The 22459-nt window shown below is 45.0% G+C and overlaps 3 protein-coding genes across 7 annotated transcripts in view; 2 read left to right on the plus strand and 1 right to left on the minus strand.

The window, feature by feature from the left end:
- The window catches only part of LOC130295684 (perilipin-2-like), a 71547-nt gene extending 70089 nt beyond the window's left edge, over positions 1-1458 (plus strand). Inside the window, exon 7 of the mRNA XM_056546687.1 lies at positions 744-1458. Within this exon, the coding sequence (XP_056402662.1) occupies positions 744-1034 (291 nt within the window). The 3' untranslated portion in view covers positions 1035-1458. The remainder of the gene's footprint in view (positions 1-743) is intronic.
- A 4520-nt stretch (positions 1459-5978) lies between these two features.
- The window catches only part of LOC130295686 (ras-related and estrogen-regulated growth inhibitor-like protein), an 84901-nt gene continuing 68420 nt past the window's right edge, over positions 5979-22459 (minus strand). For 3 of the 5 annotated variants that reach the window (XM_056546692.1, XM_056546691.1, XM_056546690.1), the window contains exons 4-7: positions 9392-9530; positions 8314-8367; positions 8135-8211; positions 5979-7609 (exon numbers count right to left, since the gene is read on the minus strand). In XM_056546692.1, the coding sequence (XP_056402667.1) occupies positions 7193-7609; positions 8135-8211; positions 8314-8367; positions 9392-9530 (687 nt within the window). In that variant the 3' untranslated portion in view covers positions 5979-7192. Of the gene's footprint in view, positions 7610-8134; positions 8212-8313; positions 8368-9391; positions 9531-15393; positions 15419-22459 lie in introns of those variants that run through there. The other 2 variants (XM_056546694.1, XM_056546693.1) reach the window with 2 other exon arrangements.
- LOC130295683 (toll-like receptor 2) overlaps positions 8356-22459 on the plus strand; it is a 50687-nt gene continuing 36583 nt past the window's right edge. Inside the window, exon 1 of the mRNA XM_056546686.1 lies at positions 8356-8407. The gene's annotated coding sequence lies outside the window, so the exon portion shown is untranslated. The remainder of the gene's footprint in view (positions 8408-22459) is intronic.

Here is a 22459-nt window from a genome sequence, read left to right on the forward strand (position 1 = left end):
ATCTGGATCCATCTGACAAGGCCATGTTTCTCTATAGAGATCTGGATCCATCTGACCAGGTGATGTTTCTCTACAGAGATCTGGATCCATCTGACCAGACCATGTTTCTCTATAGAGATCTGGATCCATCTGACCAGGTGATGTTTCTCTACAGAGATCTGGATCCATCTGACCAGGCCATGTTTCTCTATAGAGATCTGGATCCATCTGACCAGGCCATGTTTCTCTATAGAGATCTGGATCCATCTGACCAGGCCATGTTTCTCTATAGAGATCTGGATCCATCTGACCAGGCCATGTTTCTCTATAGAGATCTGGATCCATCTGACCAGGACATGTTTCTCTATAGAGATCTAGATCCATCTGACCAGGTCATGTTTCTCTATAGAGATCTGGATCCATCTGACTAGGATATGTTTCTGCATAGAGATCTGGCAGACATATTACCTCTGTAGTCAGGAGCAGAGACTATATATAAGTTTTTAAAGCTTCAGTCTGGCACATCTCTGGTATGTCTGATTGACAGGGAGAGTTGACAGAGGGAAGTCCTATGGTGAACTGGTAACAGTAATATAAGCTCCATGGGAGCTAACATGGCTGACAGGACTTAGCTTCATGTGTCTGTCGGGGAGGCCAGGAGAACTGTAGTAACATAGTTTGTCACCTCACTTTCCCAGAAACCTGTAGTACTAAGTCTTTTGGATTTTATAAATGTTCAGTAACCACCATGTTTTTTTTTGCAGGTAATGAGATTCTCTGATGCCGTCATGGAGGCTCTGAACATGCAGAACATCTCCAAAGAAGATCCAAAGCAGAAGGTGACACCTAAGAAGAGCCAGGTAGAGTCTTCCTTACTTTTGAGACGAGCCCCAAACAGGAGGCGCTCTCCACAGACTGGAGCGTCCGTCTACCGAGCCTTCACCAATGACAAGCAAGTCCTCAACAAAATCGACCGAGCAAGAGCTGGAGGCCGGGAAAGGAGACGTCAAAGTCTGGACAGCTCCTTCTTCCCCTCTGAGATCCAGGAGGACTAGGCGTGGTGTGTCTGTCAGTGCTGGATACTACAAGTGTTGGCTTTATGTAAAAAGGGCGACCCCCCAGCCCATTCCCAGAGGAGAGGCTCCTGATGACACAAACCCCATGGCCACCAGTCGGTGGTTTCTGCATCTTGGAATTTTGAAAGCGTAAAATAAGTGATCACCGAAACCAGTGTCTCCCCCGGAATGATGGCACACCGGTAGATTGGGGAGGCACTGCTGAGCACTACGTCACCCTTTATTCTGGAAATGGGCATGGAGATGGGAACCCTGGTGGTAATGATGTGTTAGACAACAACCAAAAGTAGAGCTCCCCTTTAACTGCTGATGTTTATTCCTGATATATGGTATTATGTATGTGGTGACTTCTCTGTATCCAGCTTGTCTGTATCACTCTGACCAATAAAACCACTCAGCAAGATGTTCCTTGTGCTTATTCACACTAGTCGATGCCTGTCTACGACTAATAACATGGGGACAATTGTGGTGGGACACAAAGATGGAAGAAAAATTTAAATGTGCAAATCCTAACCGGTCCTGATGGCCCAAGGTGGGAACACACAGTAATGGACAAAGAATTGAAAATAAAAGACTCCTTTTGTTGTAGTAAAACGAACGTGTTTTGAAGGAGGACATCTGTCTTCATCAGGGAAAACAAAAAAACAATACATACGGTATATATATATCTATATATATATATATATATATGATAGTGACCCGGAAGGAGACCCTTAAGGTCATAATGAATAGACTATTTATCTAGCTGTGTAATAAATTTGTTATTACGATCTCATAATCTCTGGTTCTCACTATCGTGTATGTTTAGGTAACACTGTCTATTTTGTATGGACCTGATGACAACGGAGGTTCTCCTTCGAAACACGTCTGTTTTACTACTATAAAGATGAGTTCTTTATTTAAGTTCTTTGTGTTTTATCGGGTTCTCTCACATTAAGGTCATGAGGACCGATCAGGGTCCACGCCCCAGAGATCACCCTTTCTTTTGACCTCTGTGTTATCACTGTAGACGACTTTCTCAGAGATGGCTATGATGCACAAGAAGGATACGGCCCCCCCCCCTCCCCCGGGGATGATGACAAAGTCTGTGTCCTGTACTGTGGGTTGTTTCTGTTCCTTCTGCTTCACTTACTATAGATTATTATAATGACTTCCCTTCAAGTGTGATTAATGGGAAACAATTAGCCACAATGCTTATATATATATATATATATATATATATATATATATATATATATATATATATATATATATATATATACACACACACCAGGGACACTATATACAATACATGGGAATACAGCATATATATATACACCAGGGAAACTATATACACTGCATGGGAATACAGTATAATCAGACATGATGCTGCCCCCACCATGATCACTGTAGGGATGGTATTGGGCAGGTGATGGGCAGTACCTGGTTTCCCCCAGACATGATGCTGCCCCCACCATGATCACTGTAGGGATGGTATTGGGCAGGTGACGGGCAGTACCTGGTTTCCCCCAGACATGATGCTGCCCCCATGATCACTGTAGGGATGGTATTGGGCAGGTGATGGGCAGTGCCTGGTTTCCTCCAGACATGATGCTGCCCCCACCATGATCACTATAGGGATGGTATTGGGCAGGTGATGGGCAGTGCCTGGTTTCCTCCAGACATGTTGCTGCCCCCACCATGATCACTGTAGGGATGGTATTGAGCAGGTGATGGGTAGTGCCTGGTTTCCCCCAGACATGATGCTGCCCCCACCATGATCACTGTAGGGATGGTATTGGGCAGGTGACGGGCAGTACCTGGTTTCCTCCAGACATGATGCTGACCCCACCATGATCACTGTAGGGATGGTATTGGGCAGGTGACGGGCAGTACCTGGTTTCCTCCAGACATGATGCTGCCCCCACCATGATCACTGTAGAGATGGTATTGGGCAGGTGATGGGCAGTACCTGGTTCCCCCAGACATGATGCTGCCCCCACCATGATCACTGTAGGGATGGTAATGGACAGTGCCTGGTTTCCCCCAGATATGATGCTGCCCCCACCATGATCACTGTAGGGATGGTATTGGGCAGGTGATGGGCAGTGCCTGCTTTCCCCCAGATATGATGCTGCCCCCACCATGATCACTGTAGGGATGGTATTGGGCAGGTGACGGGCAGTGCCTGGTTCCCCCAGACATGATGCTGCCAGACCATGATCACTGTAGGGATGGTATTGGGCAGGTGAAGGGCAGTACCTGGTTTCCCCCAGACATGATGTTGCCCCCACCATGATCACTGTAGGGATGGTATTGGGCAGGTGACGGGCAGTACCTGGTTTCCCCCAGACATGATGCTGCCCCCACCATGATCACTGTAGGGATGGTATTGGGCAGGTGATGGGCAGTGCCTGGTCTCCTCCAGACATGATGCTGCCCCCACCATGATCACTGTAGGGATGGTATTGGGCAGGTGACGGGCAGTGCCAGGTTTCCCCCAGACATGATGCTGCCCCCACCATGATCACTGTAGGGATGGTATTGGGCAGGTGATGGGCAGTGCCTGGTCTCCTCCAGACATGATGCTGCCCCCACCATGATCACTGTAGGGATGGTATTGGGCAGGTGATGGGCAGTGCCTGGTTTCCCCCAGACATGATGCTGCCCCCACCATGATCACTGTAGGGATGGTATTGGGCAGGTGATGGGCAGTGCCTGGTTTCCCCCAGACATGATGCTGCCCCCACCATGATCACTGTAGGGATGGTATTGGGCAGGTGATGGGCAGTGCCTGGTTTCCTCCAGACATGATGCTGCCCCCACCATGATCACTGTAGGGATGGTATTGGGCAGGTGATGGGCAGTGCCTGGTTTCCCCCAGACATGATGCTGCCCCCACCATGACCACTGTAGGGATGGTATTGGGCAGGTGATGGGCAGTGCCTGGTTTCCCTCAGACATGATGCTGCCCCCACCATGATCACTGTAGGGATGGTATTGGGCAGGTGATGGGCAGTACCTGGTTTCCCCCAGACATGATGCTGCCCCCATCATGATCACTGTAGGGATGGTAATGGACAGTGCCTGGTTTCCCCCAGATATGATGCTGCCCCCACCATGATCACTGTAGGGATGGTATTGGGCAGGTGATGGGCAGTGCCTGGTTTCCTCCAGACATGATGCTGCCCCCACCATGATCACTGTAGGGATGGTATTGGGCAGGTGATGGGCAGTACCTGGTTTCCCCCAGACATGATGCTGCCCCCACCATGATCACTGTAGAGATGGTATTGGGCAGGTGATGGGCAGTGCCTGCTTTCCCCCAGACATGATGCTGCCCCCACCATGATCACTGTAGGGATGTTATTGGGCAGGTGATGGGCAGTACCTGGTTTCCCCCAGACATGATGTTGCCCCCACCATGATCACTGTAGGGATGGTATTGGGCAGGTGATGGGCAGTGCCTGGTTTCCTCCAGACATGATGCTGCCCCCACCATGATCACTGTAGGGATGGTGATGGGCAGTACCTGGTTTCCTCCAGACATGATGCTGCCCCCACCGTGATCACTGTAGGGATGGTATTGGGCAGGTGATGGGCAGTGCCTGGTTCCCGCCAGACATGATGCTGCCCCCACCATGATCACTGTAGGGATGGTATTGGGCAGGTGATGGGCAGTACCTGGTTTCCCCCAGACATGATGCTGACCCCACCATGATCACTGTAGGGATGGTATTGGGCAGTACCTGGTTTCCTCCATGACGGAGAATGATGATGACCCCCCATGATCAGATGATTATAGCCCTGAGCTCACGCCTCTGTCCACAACCATATGTAAGAAAGGTCTATTACTGACACCATAGGATTGTGTTCCCCAATCTGCTATCTAACTGTTGTCAACAACAACTCCCAGCATACCCTGGCAGTTGCAGGCTATTACAGCACATTCCCTGCTCTCTTCTATGGGGTGACCCTCATATCCGAGGACTCTGCTCCCCAATGATCTGCTGGATTCACAGCTCCACTAAGAAACTAAATATACAAAGAACTCTGCTTAGGCTGGGTTCACATCAAGTTTTTTTCATACTGCTTTCAGTTTTTCTAAAGAAAACCATATGGCAAAAAAAAAAAAACAGATGGAACAGTATGGGAAAAAGTAAACCGTGTGCGTTTTTAAACCATATACTGTTTTTAAAAGTGCATACAGTTCCGTCCGTTTTTATTTAAAAAAAACACGATAATTTTTTGAAAATGTTGTCCATTTTTAATGGGAGGGGTCTTGGGTGGGGACTTTAGGATGCAAATGTGCATGTGCAAAGTAAAAACCGTATACGGTTTCCCATCTAGAACCCTATACATGTGCGTTTCCCACTGACGTCCATGTAAAAAAAAAAAAAACAACAAAACATGCGGTTGCAGTACGGTTTTTAAACTGGAGACAAAACCGTGGTCAACCACGGTTTTGAGTACGGGAGAAAACCGTATTGCAAGCAAACCGTACGCATCCGGTTTTCAATTATTTGTCTAAGTATACGGTTTTCAATACGGTTCCATACGTTTTCAATAATGAAAACGTATCCGGGAAACATACTTGAAAAACGTGGTATGAACCCACCCTTATCCTTAAATAGCTGTAGGTCTATTTCTCCAGTCACACCCAGAGCTGCACCACGTGTTCTGTTCCACAATACCCGAGATCCAGTCCCTTCTTCTGGGGTCCAATTGTCCTGTACTTCATGGGCTTTAATAGTCTCCCATAATGCCTTGCATTGTGGGAGCACATTTATAAAAAGTGAGGTATAACAATGGCGGAGTTATACATATTTATTTATATAGTCAGATCATGTGACGTGCCGCAGCCTGAGCGCTAACAAGAAAACAGCAGCGTTTAGCTTAGGTAATGTTCACATGTAAAATATAAATAAGTAAATATTATGGTCTCGGTAAACATTGAAAACATAAAATAAATGATAAAAAAAAAAAACATAAATCTTACACTCGCGGTAAACATCGGCAAACCAACATTATACCACACGTAGGATCATTCTAGAAGAAAATGCGGCCCTATACAACTGACATCACACCTGATATAGCGTATTCATTCCGCCCGCCCCCCAAATTCATTGCAGAATAATACATAAAAAATTGTTAATTTTCAAGTTTTTTTATTGGCAGAAAACCCCAAAAAAAACAACTAGTGTAAAAAATAAATATCTTCATGTAAACAGCGGCATCCTAGCCCCACCCCATATAAATTATATATATATATACATATAGACAAGTCTCCTCTCTATATATTACAGCTATATACATATATGTACAGCCTGTGCACAGCACACAGACGACAGCAGCTACAGTTGTCACACCGCCTCAGAGATGTGCATTTGAAGGGTTAACATTCCATCGTGCAAATAAAAAAAATAATAATAATAATTCCATATAGGGTAACCTATAGATGGCGATGTAGCAGAGGCATGAGGCGCACTGATATTTCAGTGTTTTTTGCAAAACTACAACTCCCAGCATGCCCGGACAGCCAAAGGCTGTCCGGGCATGCTGGGAGTTGTAGTTTTGCATCAGCTGGAGGCACCCTGGTTCGTAGCCTACATCAATACCCAATATGGAACCCTATAGGAAAAAACGTATAGAACATCTCTACGAATCCCCCCTCCCTCCGCAGAACCTGTTCTCCCACATAGTGCAAATAATACTCCTAAATAAATCCCCCTCCACAGAAGAAGAGCTTTAGCCCTTTATACTCTTTGCCCCAGTGCATTGTGGGGGGGTCGGGAGGCACAGACAGCGGGCAGAGGCGGCACACAACAGATCAGCGTGTTCCAGCACGTGGCATAGCCCTGTGTTAGCAGAAACGCTTTGTAAAGGTTGCATAATAGTCCTGGATTCCGCCCAGCTTGAGTCCTGCTACGGTACAACGCACACACGGCGGTGACCCCACAAGCTGAGGTGACCGCCCTACGAGGGCGACAATGCAACCAAATGTTCGAGTCTTTGGCTTTAAGACAGGCCAGGTGCAGAAAAAGAAAGGGTTAAGTCCAGCAGTCCTCAGATCAGCACCGAACCCCCTCCTGACCTCATCTCGGCTCGGACCTCAACCAGTCCAATAAGTCAACCGAGGCGAGGGATCTGCGGCGGCCTCACTCTGTTCGCCTTCTCCCGAACACGGCGGACATGCTCCTCACGATGCCCTTGATGCCCGCGTTCTTCTTGCTGGAGCTCCTGATCTCCCTCACTGACTCAAGCAGCTGGTGGAAGACCACCAGGGAGCCGTGGTAGGTCTCGGCGGCCGAGATCTCGAAGAAGTCACAGTCCGAAGAGATGGCGAGCATGCGCCCCTCCTCGCTGGAGATCTCGCGCCGGTGCTGGAGGTCGCGCTTGTTGCCCACGATGATGATGGGCGCCGCCGAGCTGTTGCGCCTCTTTAGCTGGCGGATCCGCTGGAGCTGTTTCTGCATCACGTTGAAACTATTGCGGTCACAGATGCTGTAGACCAGGATGAAGCCGTCGGCCCAGCGGAGCTGATCTTCACTGACGCAGGTCTGAAGGTTCGGGTTCTGGAGGAAGAAGGGGGAGGAGATCTGTTAGATATAGGTGTCTAGGGAAAAAATGGGCACCAACCAACATGGTGACCATTATATGTGCCCCCAGCTTATATGGCGCAAACCAACATGGTGACCATTATATCTGCCCCCAGCTTATATGGCGCCAACCAACATGGTCACCATTATATCTGCCCCCAGCTTATATGGCGCCAACCAACATGGTGACCATTATATCTGCCCCCAGCTTATATGGCGCCAACCAACATGGTCACCATTATATCTGCCCCCAGCTTATATGGCGCCAACCAACATGGTGAACATTATATCTGCTCCCAGCTTATATGGCGCCAACCAACATGGTCACCATTATATCTGCCCCCAGCTTATATGGCGCCAACCAGATGGATATGAAGAACATAAGACATGATGGATGCATGGACATGGGATAGGTAGAGGTGACCCTCTTGTAGGGTTGGTTGTTGCCTTTAATACCCCCCTATTACTGCCCCCAGGGGTAGTTTATAGTCAGTGTGTTACCTGTGGACAGACGGAGTCCCAGATGCTGAAGAAGGTTTCTCTTCCATCTACGATGACGTTGTGGGTGTAGATGGATTCTGTAAGAATATTCAAAGGAGAAGTAAATACACGACCTCCAGGGGGCGATACATTATATACATTATAACACAACATCACTGTGGGCATGAACACCAGCTCACCTGTGCCAACATATTCTCCGATAAATCTCCGCGTCAGGAAGCGAACGGTCAGAGCTGCAGAAGAGAAGAAGACGACGTTAGTATCACACAAAAGGTAACAAAATGACAAAATGCAAGGACACAAGAAAGATAGAAATGTCAGAAGAGCTGACTATTATACCCGGCACACCGGACACTACACCCGGGACTACACCCGGCACACCGGACACTACACCCGGCACACCGGACACTACACAATATACCCGGCACACCACTATACAATATACCCGGCACACCACTATACAATATACCCGGCACACCACTATACAATATACCCGGCACACCACTATACAATATACCCGGCACACCACTATACAATATACCCGGCACACCACTATACAATATACCCGGCACACCACTATACAATATACCCGGCACACCACTATACAATATACCCGGCACACCACTATACAATATACCCGGCACACCACTATACAATATACCCGGCACACCACTATACAATATACCCGGCACACCACTATACAATATACCCGGCACACCACTATACAATATACCCGGCACACCACTATACAATATACCCGGCACACCACTATACAATATACCCGGCACACCACTATACAATATACCCGGCACACCACTATACAATATACCCGGCACACCACTATACAATATACCCGGCACACCACTATACAATATACCCGGCACACCACTATACAATATACCCGGCACACCACTATACAATATACCCGGCACACCACTATACAATATACCCGGCACACCACTATACAATATACCCGGCACACCACTATACAATATACCCGGCACACCACTATACAATATACCCGGCACACCACTATACAATATACCCGGCACACCACTATACAATATACCCGGCACACCACTATACAATATACCCGGCACACCACTATACAATATACCCGGCACACCACTATACAATATACCCGGCACACCACTATACAATATACCCGGCACACCGTACACTATACCCGGCACACCGTACACTATACCCAGCAGACACATTATCTATTATAACCGTAATAACACAACAGGCACTTACCAGATTTGCCGACGTTCTCGGCCCCTAGGACCAGGATGTTGGCCTCCACCTTCTGCTGCTGGTGGCCGATCTCGCTCATCTTGGTGTGCGGCTGGAGGCTGCTGCGGATTTGTACGACCATTTGTAATCCGGGCTCAGGCTGCAGGGTAGAAGGATGAGCAGAGGTGTGAGGAGCAGACGGGAGGCGGCTTCATATATAGCAGAGGGGGCGGGACAGACACAGGAGTGACAGCAGCGGCAGCCAATCACAGGAGACCTCATGGGGATTGATGTTTACAAGACCAAAGCACAGCGCCCTGCAGGGGGTCTGTCATGTGTGGCACTGCCAGGTCTAATGTCATCAATCAGGACAGCCCCCCCCATCACAACAACAGCGCCCCCCAGAGACCGGATCAATGTGTAATGTGCAGAATAGAGGGAGTGCGCCCGAAATAACATCTATCTATCTATCTATCTCATATCTATCTATCAATCTATCTATCTCATATCTATCTATCTATCCATCTATCTATCTCTCATATCTATCCCATATCTATCTATTTATCTATCTCTCTTATATCTATCATTTATCTATCTATCTCTCATATCTATCTATCTATCTATCATTTATCTATCTATTCATATCTATCTCATATCTATCCCATATCTATCTATTTATCTATCTATCATTTATCTATCTATTCATATCTATCTCATATCTATCTATCTCATATCTATCTATTTATCTATCTCATATCTATCTATCTATCTATCTATCTATCTAATATCTATCTATCTCATATCTATCCCATATCTATCTATTTATCTATCTATTCATATCTATCTCATATCTATCTATCTCATATCTATCTATTTATCTATCTCATATCTATCCCATATCTCTCTATCTCATATCAATCTATCTCTCATATCTATCCCATATCTATCTACCTATCTATCCAATATCTATCTATCTCATATCTATCTATCATATCTATCTATCTATCTATCCCACATCTATCTATCCCATATCTATCTATCTATCTATCTATCCATCCCATATCTATCTCATATCTATCTATTGCTATGGATAACCAGGATAATCTCTGCATACAATATACATGTACAGTCATTCCCCGCTTCCTTTGTATCTTTGTATATATCAGTCTATCATCATGTACAGGTGTATTACCTTCTGATTGATGTGCGCCCCCTGCAGGGCAGACACCACATTACCAGATAATTCACATCTATTTCTATGGGATGAAAGGAGCCGATGTGTATATGATAATGTCCATCACAGGTCAGTATATTCACACCTATCACAGCGCCACCCAGAGGGCGTATCACCTGAAACCTACAGGATTCTATAGTCTGCAGATTATTACACCAATACTGACCTACAGATCTGCTGAACATCACTCTGTCCTCTCTACCTCCTGACAAATAAATAGTGATATATCCTGCAGACTATTACACCTCTGACCGCTCTATATACAGTGATATATCCTGCAGATTATTACACCTCTGACCTCTCTATAGATACATAGTGATATATCCTGCAGACTATTCCACCTCTGACCTCTCTATAGATACATAGTGATATATCCTGCAGATTATTACACCTCTGACCTCTCTATAGATACATAGTGATATATCCTGCAGACTATTCCACCTCTGACCTCTCTATAGATACATAGTGATATATCCTGCAGATTATTACACCTCTGACCTCTCTATAGATACATAGTGATATATCCTGCAGATTATTACACCTCTGTCCTCTCTATAGATACATAGTGATATATCCTGCAGACTATTACACCTCTGACCTCTCTATATACATAGTGATATATCCTGCAGACTATTACACCTCTGACCTCTCTATAGATACATAGTGATATATCCTGCAGACTATTACACCTCTGACCTCTCTATATACATAGTGATATATCCTGCAGACTATTACACCTCTGACCTCTCTATAGATACATCGTGATATATCCTGCAGACTATTACACCTCTAACCTCTCTATAGATACATATTGATATAGCCTGCAGATTATTACACCACTGACCTCTCTATAGATACATAGCGATATATCCTGCAGACTATTACACCTCTGACCTCTCTATAGATACATAGTGATATATCCTGCAGATTATTACACCTCTGACCTCTCTATAGATACATAGTGATATATCCTGCAGATTATTACACCTCTGACCTCTCTATAGATACATAGTGATATATCCTGCAGATTATTACACCTCTGACCTCTCTATAGATACATAGTGATATATCCTGCAGACTATTACACCTCTGACCTCTATAGATACATAGTGATATATCCTGCAGATTATTACACCTCTGCCCTCTCTATACATAGTGATATATCCTGCAGATTATTACACATCTGACCTCTCTATAGATACATAGTGATATATCCTGCAGACTATTACACCTCTGACCTCTCTATAGATACATAGTGATATAGCCTGCAGATCATTACACCTCTGACCTCTATAGATACATAGTGATATATCCTGCAGACTATTACACCTTTGTCCTCTCTATAGCTACATAGTGATATATCCTGCAGATTATTACACCTCTGACCTCTCTACAGATACATAGTGATATATCCTGCAGACTATTATACCTCTGACCTCTATAGAGATACATATTGATTTACCTGCAGACTATTACACCTCTGACCTCTCTATAGAGATACATAGTGATATATCCTGCAGACTATTACACCTCTGACCTCTCTATATATACACAGTTATATATCCTGCAGATTATTACACCTCTGACCTCTCTATAGATACATAGTGATATATCCTGCAGACTATTACACCTCTGACCTCTCTATATATATACATAGTGATATATCCTGCAGATTATTACACCTCTGACCTCTACAGATACATAGTGATATATCCTGCAGATTATTACACATCTGACCTCTCTATAGATACATATTGATATAGCCTGCAGATTATTACACCTCTGACCTCTATAGATACATAGTGATATATCCTGCAGATTATTACACCTCTGACCTCCCTCCAGATACATAGTGATATCTCCTGCAGACTATTACACCTCTGACCTCTCTATAGATACATAGTGATATATCCTGCAGACTATTACACCTTTGTCCTCTCTATAGCTACATAGTGATATATCCTGCAGACTATTACACCTCTGACCTCTCTATAGATACATAGTGATATATCCTGCAGACTATTACACCTCTGACCTCTCTATAGATACATAGTGATATATCCTGCAGATTATTACACCTCTGACCTCTCTACAGATACATAGTGATATATCCTGCAGACTATTATACCTCTGACCTCTATAGAGATACATATTGATTTACCTGCAGACTTTTACACCTCTGACCTCTCTATAGAGATACATAGTGATATATCCTGCAGACTATTACACCTCTGACTTCTCTATAGATACATAGTGATATATCCTGCAGATCATTACACCTCTGACCTCTCTATAGATACATAGTGATATATCCTGCAGACTATTACACCACTGACCTCTCTATACATACACAGTGATATATCCTGCAGATTATTACACCACTGACCTCTACAGATACACAGTGATATCTCCTGCAGACTATTACGCCTCTCTGTATATCTATGTAGATATAATCTGTTGATGATTTCCATGAGATGTGGGTTACGGGGGCAGATGAGTGACCTACATATTGACTATATAACAGGCAGACGACATGGTGACCCGCTTCTGACGATGATTAGAATATTTCCCGTTGCGTCTTTAATTATTAATGATCCCTGTGGGAATCGCAGATCCCTCCTCACGTGTAACTGAGCCGCCACATTCACGTGGACCAGGGACCATTCACGTGGACCATATGTCAGTAAAATTTACACGTCGGGTCCGAAATATTTTATAGTGCATTAGTACATGTCCAGGACCCTGCGGTTGTCACGGCCAAGAGGGGTCACATGACCCATGTTCTTTTCTAGAGGCGTCACTCCCTTCTAGTACTCAGCAGAGCTCATCTTCTAGATCAGTGGTCTCGGAACTGTGGACCTCCAGCTGTTGCAAAACTACAACTCCCAGCATGCCCGGACAGCCAACGGCTGTCCGGGCATGCTGGGAGTTGTAGTTTTTCAACAGCTGGAGGCCCACAGTTCCGAGATCACAGTTTCAGATTATCTCCGATCAGATTTAGTAAAGCTGTGTCACCCCTACCGTGGGTCTGATGACCTAAAACGTGGACCCGGCAAGTTCCATAAAATCCAGTTTCTACAATTCATAAATGTCAAAAACCAACAAACAAAACGGCATCCGGTGCATATGTCAGAAAACTGACTGACGGGTTTCCATCACTTTTGTGCTCTTAGTCATAGTCAGACTATGAATAAGAACACATTAGTGCTGGAAACCCGTCGGGCTGTTGTGTGACATCAATGCCAGATGCGTTTTTTTCTTTTTTTTTTGCTCTGAATAAAGAAACTGGATTTTTATGGAACTTGCCAAGGATTCGACTTGTTTATCCGGAGACTACAGCGCTTGAGCCGACGCCCTCGTGCGTTCCTGGACACCTGTGCCTGGACATTGTAACGTTGCAAAAGGGGGATATACACTTGTAATACTTTGGACTAGACCTGAAACGTGGTTGGAATGGACAGGATAAAAATGTGACATAAAACCTTCTCCGGGAAAAAAAAAAAAAAAACAACCCAAAAAACCAAAAATGGCCTTCGCCTGTGTTCACACCTGTTTTCTGGAGTGTATTTTGATGTTAGTTTGATGTCTGCTTTATCCCCTTTGAATGTCTGACAGTTCTTATATAGTTTAGGCCATTTTACATATGAAAAACATTAGTTTTTCACACTTATTCACATCAGTACTTCAAAAAGTTTGAAAAAATAAATAAATATATGCCTGATTTGCATAAAGAAGCCCCATAACAGGCAAAATAAGACTTATGAGACAAAAGTATATTAACTAGTAAAACAAAAAGTATAACAAGATGTAAAACAAAAAAGAACATAAATGTTTAACACAATAAAAGATCATAAATGTGTAAAACAAAAAAGAAAAATGTTTAAAACAAAAACGGTTGTGAATGTGTAAAAAAAAAGTGCATAAAAATGTAAAAACAAAACAAAAAAAGGAACATAAAAATTGAAAACAAAAAAAGTAGAACAACATGTAAAACAAAATGGAACATAAATGTTTACACAAAAAAGTTCATAAATGTGTAAAACAAAAAGGTTTGTAAACGTGTAAAAAAACAAGCGCATAAAAATGTAAAACAAAATAAAGAACATAAAAATGTAAAAAAAAAAAAAAATGAATTAAAAAAAAAAAACATCAAAATGTAAAACAAAAAAAGTACATAAAGGTGTTAAACAAAAAAAAGGATATAAAATTGCTCCAAAAAGAAAAATTGAGGCGTTTTGCTTGTAAGATCAACTTATTTTTAAGCCTAAAAATGCACCGTGTGAATATAGACAGATTTATACACAATCTGATGCATTTTTTACACAATGTTAGAGAATCTAATTGTTAATTTTCCCAACGCCAAAAATGTGCGCCAAACTTTTTTGCCGTCTTCATACCATACTGATGCCACACCCCTTTTCCGGTCAGTCACACCCCATTATTGTGCACAAAGCAACAGCATCTGTAAATGATCTAAAAAACATAGTAAATGTGGTGCAGGGAACGTTGTTGTTGTGGCGCAAACTGCACCAGAAATCTGCCGCAAGTTTCTGGCGGAGATGGGTTAGAAACCAAGATGAACGGCACGGACTCCATGCTTTCTGCCCTTGGCGAGCTGTTGGGTTATCAGAGAACGGCGCGGGTCACATGACCTGTGTTGATGAGATTAATTCCTGGGCTGTGAATCATCTCGGCTCGGCTGTCGCCAAGGGCTACGAGGATGAGACGGAGCAGTGAACGCTCCGCCATTGTTCTCCTGTGTCTCCCGGAGGCTTCTGCGTGAATGTACCTGTGTCAGGCCGTAATGACTTTCTAAGAAGCGCTGGCAGAGTGTTTACTACGGCAGCCATCCCATAATGCATCGCACCACAGCCTCAGCTGGCAAGATCTAAGGGTTAAAGGAAAAGAACTCTCAAGTCTAAGGACATCGAAAAGTGCTGCCGACCATTCTGTACAGAGCTGGAGGAGCGGCTGATAGAGAGGGGTAAACGCCTCTGGAGGGTCTCAGATATATGATACACTCGTTGTGCCCGGACCCTCTGGGGTACTCCGGTGGAAAACATTATTTTATTTTATTTTTTTAAATCAACTGGTACCAGAAAGTTAAACAGATTTGTAAATGACTTCTATTAAAAATTCTTAATCCTTCCAGTACTTCTTAGCAGCTGTATACTACAGAGGAAATTCTTTTCTTTTTGGATTTCTTTTCTGTCACAACCACAGTGCTCTCTGCTGACACCTCTGTCCATGTCAGGAACTGTCCAGAGCAGGAGAGGTTTGCTATGGGGATTTGCTCCTGCTCTGGACAGCTCCTGACATGGACAGAGGTGTCAGCAGAGAGCACTGTGGTTGTGACAGAAAAGAAATCCAAAAAGAAAAGAATTTCTTCTGTAGTATACAGCCGCTAATAAGTACTAGAAGGATTAAGATTTTTAATAGAAGTCATTTACAAATTAGTAGCAAAAGTATTTACCCAAAACCTCAAAGAGAAAATAAATACTAAATACTTTTGTTACTGAAATTTTTCCTCTTGCCCCTAGGGTATAAGTGCCTACCCAATTTCACCTCGGATTAGTGTATTAATTGTGAGCTGCACTTATTCTTTTTCTTTTAATTTACAAATTAGTTTAACTTTCTGGCACCAGTTTTCCACCGGAGTACCCCTTTAATCTTGTGGGAGAGAAAAAGCAACAATGACGCTCTGATCCTCATATCTCAACTTCTTATCTTGACCTCATATCTTGACTTCTTATCCAGTCCTCACATCACGGTCTCCATCCCGTCTTCATTTCCCGACCTCATATCCCAATCTTATATCCAGTCCTCATATCCCGACCTCATATCCCGTCCTCATATCATGTCTTCATTTCCCGACCTCACATCGCAATCTTATATCCAGTCCTCATATCCCGACCTCATATCACGTCCTCACATCACAACCTTACATCCCGATCTCACATCTCGACCTCACATTCTGATCTTACATCCCGTCCTCATATCTTGATCTCATATCCCATCATCATATCCCGTCCTCACATCCCGTCCTCATATCCCGTCCTCACATCCCGTCCTCACATCCCGTCCTCATATCCCGTCCTCACATCCCGTCCTCACATCCCGTCCTCACATCCCGTCCTCATATCCCGTCCTCACATCCCGTCCTCACATTCCGTCCTCATATCCCATCATCATATCCCGTCCTCGCATCTCTATCTCACATCCCGTCCTCATATCCCGTCCTCATATCCCGTCCTCACATCCCGTCCTCATATCCCGTCCTCACATCCCGTCCTCACATCCCGTCCTCACATCCCGTCCTCACATCCCGTCCTCGCATCTCTATCTCACATCCCGTCCTCACATCCCGTCCTCACATCTCTATCTCACATCCCGTCCTCACATCCCGTCCTCACATCCCGTCCTCACATCTCTATCTCACATCCCGTCCTCACATCCCGTCCTCACATCCCGTCCTCACATCCCGTCCTCACATCTCTATCTCACATCCCGTCCTCACATCCCGTCCTCACATCCCGTCCTCACATCTCTATCTCACATTCCGTCCTCACATCCCGTCCTCACATCCCGTCCTCACATCCCGTCCTCACATCCCGTCCTCACATCCCGTCCTCACATCCCGTCCTCTTATCCCGTCCTCCTATCCCGTGCTAGAAAACAAAGTGTATAAACTGCGCCCTTACTAAACAAAGGTTCCATCTTTATCTCCTTCTGCCCTCACTGCTGAGGGGGGCGCTCTGTACGTCGTACTGAGGTGACAGATGCACTTTAAGGTATTAAGGCGCCGAATACAAAATGGTGCAGTGAACTTCCCACCAGAACAATGATCTTTCTTGGCCTGAATAAAATACCTTGGGCAAAACAACATTACTATTGTGCACCGAGCTACTTACTAAGACTTATCTGCCTGCTGTAATGTGAGTATCTACTGACACCTAGTGGTGAAATTAAGAAGCAAAATTGGATTTCTCTAAATCTAGACTTCCCTTAGAGAAGCACAACAAATGGGGATGGAGCAAGTAAAATTCTCTCTAGTGGAATGTGCCGCACCTCAATAATACCCCCAAAGGTCTTCTCTTCTGTAGGTATTATCCTGAGGGATGCATAATATCAGGAGCGACCATGAAGTCTCATTACATTACATTGTGCACCACCAACGCAGGGAGCGATCAATAATTCTTCTAGATCTAGAGAACCTTCCGGAGCCGTAGAAATGTAAACCCTAGAAATTGTCTCTAAACTAGCTGTCTGCTTCAATGTATATTCCTGATCAGTATTTACTGAAGAAATGAAAGGAAAAGATTTAGGGAGAAAAAGGACCTCAGTTAGGGAGGAAAGGACCTCAGTTAGAGAGGAAAGGACCTCAGTTAGGGAGGAAAGGACCTCAGTTAGGGAGGAAAGGACCTCAGTTAGGGAGGAAAGGACCTCAGTTAGGGAGGAAAGGACCTCAGTTAGGGAGGAAAAGGACCTCAGTTAGGGAGGAAAGGACCTCAGTTAGGGAGGAAAGGACCTCAGTTAGAGAGGAAAGGACCTCAGTTAGAGAGGAAAGGACCTCAGTTAGAGAGGAAAGGACCTCAGTTAGGGAGGAAAGGACCTCAGTTAGAGAGGAAAGGACCTCAGTTAGAGAGGAAAGGGCCTCAGTTAGAGAGGAAAGGGCCTCAGTTAGAGAGGAAATGGCCTCAGTTAGAGAGGAAAGGACCTCAGTTAGGGAGGAAAGGACCTCAGTTAGAGAGGAAAGGACCTCAGTTAGAGAGGAAAGGACCTCAGTTAGAGAGGAAAGGACCTCAGTTAGAGAGGAAAGGACCTCAGTTAGAGAGGAAAGGACCTCAGTTAGAGAGGAAAGGACCTCAGTTAGAGGAAAGGACCTCAGTTAGGGAGGAAAGGACCTCAGTTAGAGAGGAAAGGGCCTCAGTTAGGGAGGAAAGGACCTCAGTTAGGGAGGAAAGGACCTCAGTTAGGGAGGAAAAGGACCTCAGTTAGGGAGGAAAGGACCTCAGTTAGGGAGGAAAGGACCTCAGTTAGGGAGGAAAGGACCTCAGTTAGGGAGGAAAGGACCTCAGTTAGGGAGGAAAGGACCTCAGTTAGGGAGGAAAGGACCTCAGTTAGGGAGGAAAAGGACCTCAGTTAGGGAGGAAAGGACCTCAGTTAGGGAGGAAAGGACCTCAGTTAGAGAGGACATAGGGTTATATAGAGGACATAGTGTTATATAGAGGGGAAAAGTTTCTGCAGTAATATCAAGAAGTATTTCTTTACTGAGAGAGTAACTATCCTTTATATAACATAGGGATTGGTATAAGGCTATCCTGCATATAAGATAGAGATAGGTATAAGGCTATTCTTCATATAAGATAAAGATAGGAATAAGGCTATCCTTCATATAAGATAGAGATAGGAATAGGTATAAGGCTATCCTTCATATAAGATAGAGATAGGAATAAGGCTATCCTCCATATAAGATAGGGATAGGTATAAGGCTATCCTTCATATAAGATAGGGATAGGTATAAGGCTATCCTTCATATAAGATAGAGATAGGTATAAGGCTATCCTTCATATAAGTTAGATATAAGGCTATCCTACATATAAGATAGAGATAGGTATAAGGCTATCCTTCATATAAGTTAGATATAAGGCTATCCTACATATAAGATAGAGATAGGTATAAGGCTATCCTTCATATAAGATAGCGATAAGTATAAGGCTATCCTTCATATAAGATAGATATAGGTATAAGGCTATCCTTCATATAAGATAGATATAGGTATAAGGCTATCCTCCATATAAGATAGAGATAGGTATAAGGCTATCCTTCATATAAGATAGAGATAGGTATAAGGCTATCCTTCATATAAGATAGGGATAGGTATAAGGCTATCCTTCATATAAGATAGGGATAAGTATAAGGCTATCCTTCATATAAGATAGGGATAGGTATAAGGCTATACTTCATATAAGATAGGGATAAGTATAAGGCTATCCTTCATATAAGATAGGGATAAGTATAAGGCTATCCTTCATATAAGATAAGATAGGAATAGGTATAAGGCTATCCTTCATATAAGATAAGATAGGAATAGGTATAAGGCTATCCTTCATATAAGATAGGACCAGGGACTAATTACAGTATTCAGAGTATTGGGCGGACTGGATGTGCTGAATGGCTTTTATCTGCCCACACATTCTTCAAACCAGCGGGTAATGGGCGTTTTATAATGTTTTCTCCCAGCATGCCCCATTCCCGTCCAACTGTCCCCGGAATGTCAGGCATGAGACCGTCCCCGGGATGTCAGACATGAGACCGTCCCCGGGATGTCAGACATGAGACCGTCCCCGGGATGTCAAGCATGAGACCGTCCCCGGGATGTCAGGCATGAGACCGTCCCCGGGATGTCAAGCATGAGACCGTTCCCGGGATGTCAGGCATGAGACCGTCCCCGGGATGTCAGGCATGAGACCGTCCCCGGGATGTCAGACATGAGACCGGTCCCGGGATGTCAGACATGAGACCGGTCCCGGGATGTCAGACATGAGACCGTCCCCGGGATGTCAGACATGAGACCGTCCCCGGGATGTCAGACATGAGACCGTTCCCGGGATGTCAGACATGAGACCGTCCCCGGGATGTCAGACATGAGACCGTCCCCGGGATGTCAGACATGAGACCGTCCCCGGGATGTCAGACATGAGACCGTCCCCGGGATGTCAGACATGAGACTGTCCCCGGGATGTCAGACATGAGACTGTCCCCGGGATGTCAGACATGAGACTGTCCCCGGGATGTCAGACATGAGACTGTCCCCGGGATGTCAGACATGAGACTGTCCCCGGGATGTCAGACATGAGACTGTCCCCGGGATGTCAGACATGAGACTGTCCCCGGGATGTCAGACATGAGACTGTCCCCGGGATGTCAGACATGAGACTGTCCCCGGGATGTCAGACATGAGATTGTCCCAGGATGTCAGACATGAGACTGTCCCAGGATGTCAGACATGAGACTGTCCCCGGGATGTCAGACATGAGACTGTCCCCAGGATGTCAGACATGAGACTGTCCCCGGGATGTCAGACATGAGACTGTCCCAGGATGTCAGACATGAGACTGTCCCAGGATGTCAGACATGAGACTGTCCCCGGGATGTCAGACATGAGACTGTCCCCGGGATGTCAGACATGAGACTGTCCCAGGATGTCAGACATGAGACTGTCCCAGGATGTCAGACATGAGACTGTCCCCGGGATGTCAGACATGAGACTGTCCCCGGGATGTCAGACATGAGACTGTCCCAGGATGTCAGTAGACAATAGTAGGAGACAGCAGATTCTCCTGTAATCACTATATCTGGGGCCTATCCAGAGTTGTAGCCATGTGAGGTCCTGAATAGACAGTAGACTAATCCTCTGCGGGTTGGCATCACCTCCATCGCCCCAGGACGGTCAGAATACTGGAGGTCGGCCATTGTGGAGAGGATCGGGAAGAGTTCCCGCTGAAGAGATTATGGGTTCTTAGAATGTAGACAAAGGAGACATCTCTTACACGTTACATCATTGGGCTGGTGCCACCTGAAGGATTCTGGTTAGAGATGAGCGAACTTACAGTAAATTCGATTCGTCACAAACTTCTCGGCTCGGCAGTTGATGAATTTTCCTGCATAAATTAGTTCAGCCTTCAGGTGCTCCAGTGGGATGGAAAAGGTGGATACAGTCCTAGGAGACTCTTTCCTAGGACTGTATCCACCTTTTCCAGCCCACCGGAGCACCGGAAAGCTAAACTAATTTATGCAGGAAAAGTCATCAACTGCCGAGCCGAGAAGTTCGTGATGAATCGAATTTACTGTAAGTTCGCTCATCTCTAATTCTGCTCCTCAGGAATGGTGCTAGGATTTTGCTGCCCCACCTTACTACTGGGGTGACACACTGTAACAAACCTCCTCCTCATGAAATCACCTTACTACTGGGGTGACACACTGTAACAAACCTCCTTCAAATGTTATCTCCTTCCTACTGGGGTGACACACTGTAACAAACCTCCTCCTCATGTAATCTCCTTACTACTGGGGTGACACACTGTAACAAACCTCCTCCCCATGTAATCTCCTTACTACTGGGGTGACACACTGTAACAAACCTCCTGCTCATGTAATCTCCTTACTACTGGGGTGACACACTGTAACAAACCTCCTCCCCATGTAATCTCCTTACTACTGGGGTGACACACTTTAACAAACCTTCTTCAAATGTTATCTCCTTCCTACTGGGGTGACACACTGTAACAAACCTCCTCCTCATGTAATCTCCTTACTACTGGGGTGACACACTGTAACAAACCTCCTCCTCATGTAATCTCCTTACTACTGGGGTGACACACTGTAACAAACCTCCTCCTCATGAAATCTCCTTACTACTGGGGTGACACACTGTAACAAACCTCCTCATGTAATCACTTTACTACTGGGGTGACACACTGTAACAAACCTCCTCCTCATGTAATCACCTTACTACTGGGGTTACACACTGTAACAAACCTCCTCCCCATGTAATCTCCTTACTACTGGGGTGACACACTGTAACAAACCTGTGACACACTGTAACAAACCTCCTCCTCCTGTAATCACCTTACTACTGGGGTGACACACTGTAAAAAAAACCCTCCTCATGTAATCTCCTTACTACTGTGGTGACACACTGTAACAAATCTCCTCCCCATGTAATCTCCTTACTACTGGGGTGACACACTGTAACAAACCTCCTCCCCATGTAATCTCCTTCCTACTGGGGTGACACACTGTAACAAACCTCCTCCTCATGTAATCTCCTTACTACTGGGGTGACACGCTGT

This window comes from Hyla sarda, chromosome 11 (genome assembly GCF_029499605.1).
Source record: "Hyla sarda isolate aHylSar1 chromosome 11, aHylSar1.hap1, whole genome shotgun sequence".
NCBI classification, from domain to species: domain Eukaryota; kingdom Metazoa; phylum Chordata; class Amphibia; order Anura; family Hylidae; genus Hyla; species Hyla sarda.